Source organism: Chiloscyllium plagiosum, chromosome 45 (genome assembly GCF_004010195.1).
Source record: "Chiloscyllium plagiosum isolate BGI_BamShark_2017 chromosome 45, ASM401019v2, whole genome shotgun sequence".
Classification (NCBI taxonomy): Eukaryota; Metazoa; Chordata; class Chondrichthyes; order Orectolobiformes; family Hemiscylliidae; genus Chiloscyllium; species Chiloscyllium plagiosum.
In genome coordinates, this window is record NC_057754.1 from 12,559,995 (window position 1) to 12,575,081 (window position 15,087).

General features: G+C 43.5%; 1 protein-coding gene across 9 annotated transcripts in view; it reads right to left on the reverse strand.

Annotated features, from left to right (window-relative positions):
• The window catches only part of LOC122543966 (zinc finger protein 418-like), a 96,389-nt gene that overhangs the window by 53,592 nt on the left and 27,710 nt on the right, over positions 1-15,087 (reverse strand). For 3 of the 9 annotated variants that reach the window (XM_043682967.1, XM_043682965.1, XM_043682966.1), the window contains exon 3: positions 1,771-3,284. The exons of 4 other annotated variants lie outside the window; for them this stretch is intronic. In XM_043682967.1, coding sequence (XP_043538902.1) covers positions 1,972-3,009 — 1,038 coding nt within the window. In that variant the 5' untranslated portion in view covers positions 3,010-3,284 and the 3' untranslated portion in view covers positions 1,771-1,971. Of the gene's footprint in view, positions 1-1,770; positions 3,285-13,250; positions 13,356-15,087 lie in introns of those variants that run through there. 2 more of the 9 variants (XM_043682969.1, XR_006310221.1) reach the window with 2 other exon arrangements.

The window sequence follows — 15,087 nt, forward strand, 5'->3', positions numbered from 1 at the left end:
AAAAAGACCTTGGAGTGCAAATTCATAGCTCCTTGCAAGTGGAGTCACAGGTAGATAGGACAGTGAAGGCGGCGTTTAGTGCGCTTTCCTTTATTGGTCAGAGTATTGAGTACATGTGTTGGGAGGTCATGTTGCAGCTGTACAGGTCACTGTTGGAATATTGCGTGCAATTCTGGTCTCCTTCCTATCGGAAAGATATTGTGAAACTTGAAAGGGTTCAGAAACTATTTACAAGGATGTTGCCAGGGTTGGAGGATTTGAGTGATAAGGAGAGGCTGAACAGGCTGGGGCTGTTTTCCCTGCAGCATTGGAGGCTGAGGGGTGACCTCAGAGGTTTACAAAATTATGAGGGGCATGGATAGGATAAGTAGACAAAGTCTTTTCCCTGAGATTGGGAAGTCCAGAACTAGACGGCATAGGTTTAGGGTAAGAGGGGAAAGATATAAAAAGAGACCTAAGGGGCAACTTTTTGAAACAGAGGGTGGTACGTGTATGGAATAAGCTGCCAGAGGAAGTGGTGGAGGCTGGTACAATTGCAACATTTAAAAGGCATTTGGATGGGTATATGAATAGGAAGGGTTAGGAGGGATATGGGCCGGGTGCTGGCAGGTGGGACTAGATTGGGTTGTTGGGATATCTGGTCGGCATGGACCAAAGCGTCTGTTTCTATGCTGTACATTTCTATGACTCTAATTCTGTGATTCACAATTGCTCATTGAATCTCCACACAGTCAGTCAGTTATGAATGTGGTGCTAATGTCTGATATTCTGTCTGTTTGCTGAACTATGATGTTCAGCAATTTTGAGAGAATGAGTGACTAAAGTCAATTATCAAACACATTGCTGTCTCTAGACACTTTTTTTTTTAAAAAAAAGCTTTAGAAATTATCTAAAGCAGAATTTGGAGGGAGAACGTGCAACACAGATTTTTAACTTTGAGGGAAACAAAGGAAAAATCTTTAACAGAAACTGGATTTGCCTGGCAAAATTCCTATTCTATATGTGCAGAGTTGAATTTTGTAAACTCTTTGTCTATTGGATTAGAAAGAGAGGATTTGCTGATGGGAAACTTAGACATCATTCTGACATCTGAGAGAGCCAATTGATTGTAAGGTAACATTCAGTTCCTGATGAATGTGTTCATCTGAAAAGAATTCAAACTTCAGCATTACTCATGAACTTGTTGGTGTTTCAGGAGGTTGGATTTCACAAATCCCTTCCCACATTTCAGTGCAGGTGTATGGTCTCTCTCCAGTGTGAGATCGCTGGTGTACAGTGAGTCGGGTTAACCACTTAAAACCAACCCCACAATGAGAGCACCTGAATGGTCTCTCATCAGTGTGAACACGTTGATGGGTCACCAGATCTGCAGAGATTTTATAACACTTCCCACATTCTGGACATTGAAATAGTCTCTCTTCAGTGTGGAAGCAAGCATTTGGCCCAATATGTCCGCACCAACACTCTGGAGTGCATCCCGTTATCCTGTAACCCTAAATTTCCCATGGCTGGCCCATACATCCCTGAACACTGTGAGCAAGCCACTTCACCAGCACTGCTTTGGACTGTGGAAGGAAGTACAAACACGTGGGGAGAATGTGAAAACTCCACACAAACAGTCATCAAGGCTGGTGTTGAACCCAGGTTCTTGGTGCAGTGAGGCATCAGTGCTTATCATAGTGCCACTCTACTGGAAAAACTTTACTGGGAAGGGAATTCCACATACTCTCATATCTTAGAGATTACAGATATTAAAACGGACTGATACAATGCAGTTAACACAAAGTGGATTTATTTCACTGTCACTACAGCAGAAACAGGTCCCAATAGACATCATTCGACCATCAATTGACAAAAACAATTAAACTCTTTGGCAAGCTCCATAGAAGGTGGGACTTGAAACCAGACCTTCTGGCTGAGAGGTAGGTACACTATGAAGCAGGGAGATGTTCACAGTAAAAAAAAAAGTCATTACTCATGAATTTGTTGGTGTTTCAGGAGGTTGGATTTCACAGCAAATCCCTTCCCACATTCGGTGCAGGTGTATGGTCTCTCTCCAGTGTGAGATCGCTGGTGTACAGTGAGTCGGGTTAACCACTTAAAACCAGCCCCACAATGAGAGCACCTGAATGGTCTCTCATCAGTGTGAACACGTTGATGGGTCACCAGATCTGCAGAGATTTTATAACACTTCCCACATTCTGGACACTGAAAAGGTCTCTCTTCAGTGTGGACTTGCTGATGTTTCAGCAGATTGGATTTCTGAGCAAATGCCTTCCCACACTCAGTGCAGGTGTATGGCCTCTCCCCAGTATGAGATCGCTGGTGTACAGTGAGTTGGGATGACCACTTGAACCCACTCCCACAGTGAGAGCATCTGAATGGTCTCTCATCAGTGTGAACACGTTGATGGGACATCAGGGCCCCAGAACTTTTATAGCACTTGGCACAGTACGGGCATTTAAAAGGTCTGTCCTCTGCGTGAATTCGTTGGTGTTTGAGCAGGGTGGATTTCTGAGCAAATCCCTTCCCACATTGGGAGCAGGTGAATGGTCTCTCCCCAGTATGAATCCGCTGGTGATTATGGAGGTCACATGATTGTCTGAACCCAGTCCCACAGTGAGAGCACATGAAGGGTCTCTCGTCACCATGAACACGCTGATGGAATTTCAGGGCCCCAGAGCTTTTATAGCACTTGGCACACTCTGGACATTTATAAGGTCTCTCCTCTGTGTGAAACTGCTGGTGACTCAGCAGGATTGATTTCCGAGCAAATGTCTTCCTACATTGGGAGCAGGTGAATGGTCTGTCCCCAGTGTGAATCCGTTGATGTTCAATGAGGTCAGATGATTGTTTGAACCCAGCCCCACAGTGAGAGCATATGAAGGGTCTCTCATCACTGTGAACACGTTGATGGGATACCAGCGCCCCAGAGTTTTTAAAGCACTTCCCACATTCTGGGCATTTAAAAGGTCTGTCCTCTGTGTGAACTTCCTGGTTTTTCAGCATGGTGGATATCGAGTAAATCCTTTCTCGAACTCAGGATAGACGAATGGCCTCCCCTCACTGTGACTGTATTTATGTTGTGACAGGGCAGATGACCTGCTGAAGCCTTGTCCACAGTACAACATGTGGATAGTTTCTCCCCACAGTGAATAGTGCATTTTCCTTCACGTTCAAAATCCAACGATATTCAGACAACCATAAACTGGGCAACTCTGTCAGACCTTCAAGAAATGTTTGGTTTCAAGTTTCCTCACTGCAAATTTTCCTCTTCTAATGTCCTGTGAAATCAGTTGAAAGAAGTAAAAACAGAAGCAAGTGAGAACCCAGAAAAAGAAATAGATGATAAATGAAGGAATAGAAGTCGGCAAATCAACCAGAGTCTGCTCTCACCATTCAATGAGATTAGGGCTGATCTAATAATCCTTAGATTCACTTCCCTGCCATATCTCCTCACCCTTGATTCAAATATTGATTAAAAGCTGTTTCTGTCAGCCTTGGAAAGACTTAGCAGCCAGTCTCTACAGCGCTCCAGAGTGAGGAATTCCATAGATCCACTACCATGAGAGAAGGAATTCCTCCACATCTGCCTTAAATAGGTGACTCCATATTCTGTGATGATGTCCTTCCTCAACTCAAAACAAGGAGAATCATTCTCTCTGAACCTGTCTTGTCAAGTCCCTCAGAATGTTATGTCTTTCTGTAAAGTCTTCTCTCATTCTTCTAAACTCAATGAGTACAGGAGCAGTCGGCTCAATCTCAGCGCCTGAGAAAATTCTCCCACGTCTGGGATCAATCTTGTTAAAATTCTCTGGACCATCTTTCTTAAAATAGAGGGACTAAAACTGTTCACAGTATTCTAGGTGTGATTGACGAGTGTCATGTATAGTTTTAACAACATTGTGGGCCAAAGGGCCTGTTCGTGCTGTACTTTTCTATGTTCTAACACATTCCCATTCTCTTTAAATGAAGGCCAACAGAACATTTCCCTTTCCGATTACATGTTGAACCTGGATGCTAGTTTTTTATCTTGCAAGGACCCACAATTAACTGTGTGCTGCAGCTTTCTGCAGTGGATTTCCCTAGTTAAATAATATTCAAATCCATTAGTCTTCCTGCTGCAATGCATAAACCTCAATTTTTTCCCCAAAGTAAATTCCGCCGAGTTTTTGTCTGTTGCTTATTCTGTTTCTATTTGTCTGTAAATTTGTTATGCCATCTAATTTGTATCATCTCCAAACTTGATGACAGTACATTCATTTCCATCTTCTGGGTGATTAGTACATGCAGTCAATAAACTGTCACCCCAGTATTGGTGTGTCTGGGACTCCATAACTTACAATTTGGCATCTTGAAAATGCCCTCTTAATCTCTACTCTCTGCATTCAATTCATAAACTAATCCTTATCAATAGGTTTGACTAATACATACTCCCAAAAGTGTGGGTTCATGGCTTCTTATCTGAAGTCATCTCATTTTAAACACTGTACTGAATATTTTTTGGAAATCTAAATATATTTGATCTATTGATTTCCCCCTTATGTATTTTGCTTGTTACGTCCTGAAAATATTTTAATAAACTTGTCAGCTGTGCTTTCCCCTTCAGAAAATCATGCTGACTCTACTTGATTCTTTAATGTACTTCTAAATGCTCTGTAATTCCAACTTTAATAACAGTATCTGACATTTTCCTAATGACAAACCAGGTTGTGAAATTGAGCTGAATATGTAGGGCTGGGCACTCACAAAAGGTGACTATGAAAGCTACCAATTATCATCATAACACAAATGGTTCACAAATCTCCTTGAGGGAGGAAACCTGCCAACTGGTCTGGTCAGAGAAACGCTGACCTCCATGGAGGTGTAGAACATGGCGATAGTGCATGACAGGGGTATTATCAACAAACAGTTGGTGGGCGGCACGGTGGCACAGTGGTTAGCATTGCTGCCTCGCAGCGCCAGAGACCCGGATTCAATTCCCGCCTCAGGCGACTGACTGTGTGGAGTTTGCACGTTCTCCCCGTGTCTGCGTGGGTTTCCTCCGGGTGCTCCGGTTTCCTCCCACAGTCCAAAGATGTGCAGGTCAGGTGAATTGGCCATGCTAAATTGCCCATAGTGTTAGGTAAGGGGTAAATGTAGGGTGGGTTACGCTTCAGTGGGTCGGTGTGGACTTGTTGGGCCGAAGGGCCTGTTTCCACACAGTAAAGTAATCTAATCTAATCTAATCTAAAGTAATCTAAAGTTAAACCATAACTTTAGCAAAACCTCCCGATGCAGCCCCTTACATCACCATGAAGGACCAAGGGACCAGGCGTATGTGACCATCACCACCTCGCAGTTTCTTCTCGGTCACAATGCCCTGACATCCAGTGCTGGATGAATAGAAATTTCCTCCAAATTAATCTCCAACTTGGGAGCATACTCTGTGCAGGAGAGATATGTGGCATCACCTCGATACTAAAAAGGTGGTAACAGTTTGGAACTTTGTCCCAAAAATGGCAGTTGATGCTCAATCACTAATTGTTCGTTTTAAATCTGAGACAGATAAACTTTTGTTAAACAAAGGTTTTCAGGGATATACCCAAAGGTAGGTATATGAAGTTAGGCCTTTGTAAACCTTAAGACTGAATGACCCTAACACACTTCTGAACCACCTCCCACTTTCAACCTCCCTATAACCTCAGCTCACCCAACACTACGCTGCCCGTGCGCTCACCCACACAGAGTCTTGTTCTCCTCACCTTGAGCACACTGACCTGAACAGCTTTCCAGATGAAAAAAAAAAATCAACATTTAAAAAAATGTTCTTGTCCTTGTTTGACATCCCTCTATGATAGCGATCATTCCCATCTATGTAATCGCTACCTCAAATTCTATCAGTGTTCAGGGCCAGAGGGTATTGACTATAAGTGAAGCAGGTAGATGGAAGCAGAGGCTAGTGCTGAAGAAGTCTTAGCTCTTCAGCGTGTCTAACAGGTTTGAGATTCTTGCTATGTGTGTGAATGAGCGTGTGGGCTGAAGGGAGGATGCGCAAAGTGACCACTGCACTGTGATAGAAGGGGCCATTCAAGAGAAACATATGTCTAAATCAGGAATAGTGTAATCAGAGCAACAGAGACTCTTTCCTGTTGCCCCAAAGGCTGTGCTGTCTGCCTGGTGCCCAACTTCAGAACGTTCATCTAGGCTGCAAAGGAACTTGGGAGTGGGAGGGGAACGATCCAGTTGTTGCTACAGGTAGAAAGAGAAAAGAGGGTCTGCTGAAGGAATATGAGCAGCTCAGGGCCAAATTAGAAAACAGAACCAAAAACGCAATAATTTCTGGATTACTGCCTGATCCATAAGCAAATGGCATCGGCTCAGTAAACCTCAAGAGGTAAATGTGTGGCTGCAATATCGATGTGGGAGAAATGGGTTTGATTTCATTGGATATTGGTGTTAATACTGGGGAAGGACAGAACCGATGGGATGGGCTTCACCTGAATGATGCTGGGGCCAAGTCCTGGTGAGTAGCATAACTCTTATCTGTGGATAGGGCTTTAAATAAAATCATGGGCATTGGTTTCAGGCGCACAGAAAATGATGGGAAGTCTTAAAGTGGGAGGGGAGAGGAGCTCAGCACAGGCTAAAGTTTCTACAACACGTAATAGGACAGAAAGTATGGAAAGGATCAGGCACAGCAGATAAGGAAACAACTATGAGAAGGCGGGCAGTCACCACAGGACTGAGGGGGTTGTACCTAAATGTACACAATATATGAAACAAGGTAAATTAGCTTCTGGCACAGATTGAAATTGGCATGTGCAATGTTGCAGGTATCACAGACGTTGCTGCAAAGGAATTAGGGTTGGAAACGAAATATCCAAGAATACATACTTTATGAAGTGACAGGCAGATGGGCAGAGGGGGCGGGGCTACCTTGTTAGTAATAAATAAAATTAAATTGACAGCAAGGATGGAAACAGAATCAGAAGGTGTAGAATTCGTGTGGCGAGAGTGAAGGAAACAAAGGAAAAAAGACCCTGTTGGAACTTGTGTACAAGCCTCTCAGCAGTCGTCAGGATATGGGAAAGAAAATAAATCAGGAGATAGAAAATGTTAGAAAGGTGTACAAAATAATGAGAGGAATAGATAGAGTCAAAGGCCAGAGATCTTTCACCAGGGCAGGATTGACTGGTACGAGAAGTCATGGTTTGAAGATATTAGGAGAAAGGTATAAAGGAGACGTCAGAGATAGGTTGGGAAAAGTTGATAGGCAGGGAGATCTGTGAGTGCAGGTCCATTGTACCCTGAAGGTTGCTGCACACGTGGATAGAGTGGTCAAGAAGGCATATAGTATGCTTGCCTTCATCGGACGGGGTATTGAGTATAAGAGCTGGCAAGTCATGTTAAAATTGTACAAGATATTGGTTCGGCCGCATTTAGAATACTGTGTACAGTTCTGGGCCACACATTACCAAAAGGATGTGGACGCTTTGGAGAGGGTGCAGAGAAGGTTTACGAGGATGTTGCCTGGTATGGAAGGTGCTAGCTATGAAGAGAGGTTGAGTAGGTTAGGTTTATTTTCACGAGAAAAAAGGAGATTGAGGGGGGACCTGATTGAGGTTTACAAAATCATGAAGGGTATAGACAGGGTGAAGAGAGACAAGCTTTTTCCCAGGGTGAAGGATTCAATAACGAGAGGTTATGCTTTCAAAGTGACAGGTGGAAAGTTTAAGGGGGATACACGCAGTAAGTACTTCACAGAGAGGGTGGTGGGCGTTTGGAATACGTTGCCAGCAGAGGTGGTAGAGGCAGGTATGGTAGATTCATTTAAGGTGCGTCTGGACAGATGCATGTGTAGGTGGGGAGCATAGGAATACAGATGCTTAGGAATTGACCGACAGGTTTAGACAGTACATTTGGATAGGGTCAGGCTTGTTGGACCGAAGGGCCTGTTCCTGGGCTGTAAATTTTCTTTGTTCTTTATGCAGAGTGTAGTGAATGCATGGAATGCGTTGCCAGCTGTGGTGGTAGAAGCAGAGTCATTAGGGACATTTAAGCAACTGCTGGACATGCACACGAGTTGAGGGGTGGGTAGGTTAAGTTACTACACTTTACATTAGGATTAAATCGCAGCACAACATTGTGGGCCAAAGGGCCTGTTCTGTGCTGTACTTTTCTATGTTCTATGTTCTAAACACACTACTGCAATAATGATGGGGGATTCCAATATGCAGGTGGACTGGGAAAATCAGGTTGGAATGTCAACAAGGTTTTCTTGGAGCAGGTTGTGGTAGAGCTCACGGAGGAACAGTGGGTGGCACGGTGGCTCAGTGGTTAGCACTGCTGCCTCACAGCGCCGGGAACCCAGGTTTGATTCCAATCTCAGGCGACTGTCTGTATGGAGTTTGCACATTCTTCCCTTGTTTGCTTCAGTTTCCTCCCATAGTACAAAGATGTGCAGGTCAGGTGACGGTAAAGGTAAAGGTACCCTTGGGAGGCAGTGACCATAAACATAATAGAGTTCACCCTGCAGTTCGAAGAGGAGAAGACTGAATCAGATGTAACGCTATTGTGGAAAAATAATTACAAAGGTATGTAGTCGGAGCTGGCCACGATTGATTGGAAGGGGGAGCCAGACAGGGAAAACAGTGGATTATAGAATCCCTCCAGAGTGTAAACAGGCCATTTGTCCCAACACATCCACACCAACCCTCCGAATAGTAACCAACCCAGACCCATTCCTCGACATTATTACTCCACATATCCCCTGACTAATGCACCTAGCCTACACATTCCTAAACACCACGGGCAATTCGACATGGCCAATTCACCCCAACCTACTCACCTTTAGATTGTGGGAGGAAACCGGAGCACCTGAAGGAAACCCAGGCAGACACGATAGAATGTGCAAACTCCATACAGACAGTTGCCTGAAGCTGGAATTGATCCCGGGTCCTTGTCACTGTGAGGCAGCAGAGACAACCACTGAGCCATCATGCTGCCACAGCGAAGCAGCAATGACTGGAGTTTCTGGGGTAATTCAGGAGCCACTGCATAAATTCATCCAATGGTCAGGGAGAGTACAAAGCAAAAGAAAAAGCATACAATGTGGCGAAGATTAGTGGAAGTCAGAGGTTTGGGAAGACTTCAAAAAAACAGCAAATGTTAACTCTAAAAAAAAACTGAGTAGAAAAGCTGAAATGAGAGTAAGCAGGCTATTAAAATGAAAGAAGACTGCAGAAGATTTTAGAGAGGTGTAGAGAGGTTACAGAGAGGCAAGAGTGGACATCAGACAAGAGACAGCTAGAAAACGAGGCTGGAAAGTAGTAATAGGGAACAAAGGAATAGCAGAGGCTCTGAAGTGGTATGTCACATCAATTTTCACAAGGGAAGACACCAGCAGCATACCAAAACTTCAAGGGAGACATGGGGCAGAAGTCAGTGCACTGGCCATCAGTAAGGTGAAGCGGCTGGGAAGCAAAAAATCACCAAGACCAGATGGATTATACCCAAGATGACTGAAAAAGAGCTGAGGAGTTTGGAGAGATGTTGGTAGTGATCATTAGAAATTACTGTAGTTAGGGAGCGTCCCATATGACTGGAAAATGGCTAATGCAACACTCCTGTTTAAGAAAGGAGGGGGGCAGAGGCAGGAAACTGCAAGCTAAACAGCCTGATCTCAGTTGTTGATAGGATTTGAGAGTCCCTTATTAAGAATGAGACTGCAGAGTACTTGAAAATATACTGTAAAATCAGGCCGAGTCAGCTTAGCTTTTTTTTTAAAAGGGAGTTCATGTCTGACAAATCTGTTCAATTCCTTCGATCTGCTAACAAACGAGTGAGACAAAGGAGAGCGAGTTGACATGATCTATTTAGATTTCCAAAAGGCCTTTAATGAAATACTGCAGAGCAGGCTGGTAAATAAGATAACAGCATGGGATTAGTGGCAAAGTAGAGGATTGGCTGCCTGGCAGAAGACAGAGAGTAAGGGTAACGAGGTCTTTTATAGGATGGCAGCTGGTGATTCGTGGGGTCAGTGTTGGGACTACAACTATTCACATTAAGCATTAACAATCCCGACAAAGGAACTGAGGGCATTGTTGCCACGTTTGCAGATGACACAAAGGTAAGTGGAGGGGCAGGTTGTGTTAAAGTAGTGGGGAGGGTGCAGAAAGATTTGGGCAGTCAGGGAGAGTGGACAAGATGGCAGATGGAATATAATGTGAGAAACTATGGGGGGGTTATGTACTTTGATAAAAAGAATAAAGGCATAGATCATTTTCTGAATAGAGAAACACTTCATAAATCTGAAAGGCAAAAGGACTTTGGGAGTCACAGTACAGATATTCTCTTAAAGTTATCACGGAGGGTCAGTTAGCAGTTCAGAGGGCAAATGCCATTTTAGCATTTATTTCAAGGGAGCTCTAATGCACGAGCAGAGATGTACAGCTGAGGTTATATTAGTTCTGGTCAGACTGCATTTGGAAGATTGAGAGCAGTTTTGGATCTATTACCTAAGGAAGGATGTATTGGCCCTGCTGTGGTTTCAGAGGAGGTTAATTAAGAATGATCTCAGGAATGAAAGGCTTAACATATCAGGAATGTTTGAGGACTCTGGATCTATGCTCAACGAGTTTAGAACGATGAGTGAAGATGTAACTGAAACACACAAAATTCTGAATGCCCTGGACAAAGTGGTCGTTGGGAAGCTGTTTCAGTTGGCAGGAGAGACTGGGACCTGAGGGCACAGCCTTAGTGAAGGGAAGACCCTTTACAACAGGAGAAATTTCTTCAGCCAGAGAATCTGTGGGTTGGGGCCTAAAGTTGCTTCCCATGGTCTAAGATGTGGCCTGACCGGAATTTTATAAATCCTCAGAAGTACTGTACATCCCTGCCTTTATTTTTTTTTAGATTAGATTACCTACAGTGTGGAATCAGGCCCTTCGGCCCAACAAGTCCACACTGACCCTCCGAAGACAAACCCACCCCCCTATATTTACCCCTGACTAAAGCACCTAACACTACTGGCAATTTAGCATGGCCAATTCACCTAACCTGCACATCTTTGGAGGAAACAGGAGCACCCGGAGGAAACTCAAACAGACACGGGGAGATTGTACAAACTCCTAACAGACAGTTGCCCTAGGCGGGAATTGAACCCGGGTCCCTGGCGCTGTGAGGCAGCAGTGCTAACCACTGAGCCACCGTGCCACCCTAATTATATTCTAATCCTCTCAAGATGAATGACAACACGTATTTGCCTTTCTTACAACTTACTCAAGCTGCAAGTTTACCTGAAGAGACACCTGGACTGGGATTCCCAAGTCCATTTTGAATTTTCTTCCCATCTAGAAAATAGTCCATGCATCTGTTTTTCCTACCCAACTGTATGACCTGTTAGTGTCAAAGTTAAAGCTGGATGATTAGAGAACAATGGATGAATAAAGATATTGAGACACTAGTCAAGAATGAAAAGAATTATATATTAGATATAGACAGCTGGGTTCAAATGATTTTCCTGTGAGGGCTTTCTTCAGAGGGGGATCAGGAAGGCAAAAAGGTGAGATAACCTAATCTGCCGAGGCTGTGGATAATCCAAAGAGATTCTACAAGTACATATTGAGGCAAAAGAGCAACTACAGAGAGTGACGGGCACCTTAAAGATCAAGGAGGTTGTCTTTGTGTTGAAACTCGGGAGCTGGGAGAGATAGCAAATGAATATTTTGCGTCAAGTTTTTGCTGTGGAGAAAGCTAGCCAAATGTTCACTCTCCATTTATAAAGCTGGACAGTTCCTGTTGCCGAACTATTTGACCAAGGGTGAATGAAACCAAGACTACTCTTTGTGGCTTTATGCTATACTTAGAGTCTTCCTGTTCCCAGGACTGGCGGGTTTGAGCTGAGTTATGAGGGGGACTGGATAGGATGGGATCTTTTACTCTGAAGCATAAGAGGTTGCAGAGTGACTTTATAGAGGTTTATAAGATCTTGAGTGATATCAATAAGGTATTTTTGCTTGGATTGGGGAGTCTAAAACTAGTGGGTAGATTTTTTAAGATGAGGGGGAAAAGATTGAAAATGGAACCAAGGGGCAATCTTTTCACACAGAGGATGGTTTGTGTATGGAATGAATTGCCAGAAAGAGTGATAGATGCAAGTACTGTTACGAAATTGAAAACACATTTGGACAGGTACATGAATAGGAAATGTTTAGAGGGATATGGACCAAATCAAGCAAGAAGGGCTAGTTCAATTTGGGAAACAGTGTCGGCATGGACAAGTTGGACTGAAAGAGGTTACGTAACTCAGGGAAATAAATTGTGATGTTGAAAGCAGTTCACATTACAGGAGAGGAAGTGCTGGAGGTCTTAGAAATTACAAAAGTGGATAAATCTCTGATATCTGATATAGCGTATCCCAGGGCATTGAGGGAAGTTCAGGAGGAAATTGCAGGCTCCTTCCAGAAATATTTGTATCATCTATAAATATGGGTGAGGTGCCAAATGACAGGCAAGTGACTAATGTTGTGCCTTTGTTTCAGAAGGGATTTTGGGAGCAGGCAGGGAACTTTAGACCCGCGAGTCTGACTTTGGTGGTGGGCAAGTAGTTGGACGTGATTCTGAAAGATAGCATTTGGAAAGGCAAGAAATGATCAGGGATCATCAACATGGTTTTGGGAGAGGGAAATCGCGTCTCATAAATTTGATTTTTTTTTGAGGCAGTAACCAAAAGGATTGATGAGGCCAGAACAGTATACATTGTTTACTTGGGATTTTGTAAAGCCTTTAACAAGTCCACATGGTAGACTAATGAGTAAAGTTAGATCACAGGGGCATTAGGGTGTGCTTGTCAACTGGATACAAAATTCGCTTAACTACAGGAGAAGAGATATGATAGTGCAGGGTTGTCTTTTGGACTGGAGGCCTGTGACTAGCGTTGTTCCACAGGGATCACTTTTGTTTGTCACTGAAACGAATGATATAGTGGAGAAAATAGAAAGCATGGTTAGTCAGTTTGCGGATGACACCAAAATTGGTGGCAGTGAATAAAGTTATCTAAGATTACAAAGAGAAACTGATCAATTGGCTCTTTAATTTGGATAAATGCACGGCACTGAATTTTGGTAAAACAAACATGGGAGGTAGGATTTACCCAATTAAAAGTATGGCCTTGTATAGAACAAAGAGACTCAGGGGATCAGTTACCTATCTCTTTGAAGTTGATGTCACATGTCACAGGGTGGTTAAGTTGGCTTCAGTATGCTTACCTTCATTGGTCACACCTTTTGCATTGGAGTTGGGACATCATGTTGAGGTTGTACAGGATGTTGGAGGGACCTCTTCTGGAGTAGTAGTGTCGAGTTCTGGTCACTCTGTTATAGGAAGGACATTATTGAGCTGGAGAGAGTTCAGACGAGATTTACCAGGATGTAACTGTGACTGGAGGCACTGAGTTATAAGGAGAGGCTGGATAGCCTGGGACTTCTTCACAGGAGCATGGAGGTAGAAGTTGACCTTCCAGAGGTTTATACAATTCTGCATAGTACAATTACGATCAATTGCAAGTGTCCTTTGCCTCAGGTGGGGGATTTCAAAACAAGGTGGCATATTTTTAAGGCGAGAGGAGAAAGATTTTAGAAAGGACACAAAGGGTATTTTTTTTTAAAAACACAGTGTTTCGTATGTGGAATAAACTTCCAGAGGAAGTGGTAAATGTGGGTACAGTTACAATGTTTAAAAGATATTTGGATAAGTACATGAATAGGAAAGATTTAGAGGGATGTGCGCCAAGTACGGGCAGGTTAGGAATATGATCAGCATACACTTGTTAAACCGAGGGGTCTGTTTTCATGCTGTCTGATGCGATGACTCAGACTGAAATTTACAGAACACTGAGTGGTCTGGATAGAATCACTGTAGAGAAAATGTTTCAAGGAGTATGAGATACCAGAACCCGAAGGCATAGCCTCAGAGTGAAGCAACAACCCTTTTGAACTGAGGTGAGGAGGAATTTCTTCAGCAAGAGGGTGGTGATGGTGTGGAACTCACTGCTATAGGGGGCTGTGGATGCTAAGTCACAGTTTATTTATGAAGATATAAAGATGTTTTTAATTGGTGAGGCAGATCAATGGTTATGGCAGAAGGTAATAGGCAGGAGAATGGACTTGAGAAACATGTCAGTCATAATCAAATGGAGGAGCAGACTTGATGGGCCAAATGGCCCAATTCTGCTCCTTTTTCTTGTCATCTTATGGTTATTATGGGTGATTTAGATTGAGCAAATCAAATCAGTACCTATACCATCGAGGAGACATTCCTGGAATTTTAAATGAGATGGTTTTTGGATTGATACATTAAGGACCCAAATGGAGGTCAGGCCATCCTTGACTGCATTCTGTGTAATGGCTGGGAGTGGGCTGGCTCTTTTGGGTGAACGGCTAATTTCTGATGCAGAGTGACATCAATAGCATGTGCTCAATCCCTGTACCAGCTGAGGTCAAAGCACCGTCAGTTGTCTCTCTCCCCTACACTTCCTCTGGTAAGACAGCAGTCCAATGATCTTCTGGGACTGTGGCAAGTTTAATTTCAAAATTTTAATAGTGTAATGAGAAGGGAATAATTTGCAAACTCACTGTGTGAGGCCCTTTGAGCAAGAGTGAAGAACTCTGCATGATGGAGAGTGGCAAAATTGATTTGGAGACGACGGGTCAAAATATAAATAGAGAAAATTACGATGATAGGAGACAATAATTTGGGGAACGTATCTTAAAGGGATGACAAACATTTAAACAGCATTTAGAGGAGCGATGGCTGTTATTCATTCTGGCTGACACAAAATAAAACAGGGGATGGGAACCTGAGGTGTAGTTCCAGTGAATAGGAGGATGAATAGGGAGGGCATGGAAAGGATTTCATGGTCACAGGAATGTGCTGGCAGACAGTAAACTGGTTTGAAGTGCGTCTACTTCAACACCAGAAGTATCCGAAATAGGGTAGGTGAGCTTGCAGCATGGATAGGGACCTGGGACTTCGATGGTGTGGCCATTTTGGAGATATGGATAGAGCAGAGTCAGGAATGGATGTTGCAAGTTCCAGGGTTTAGAT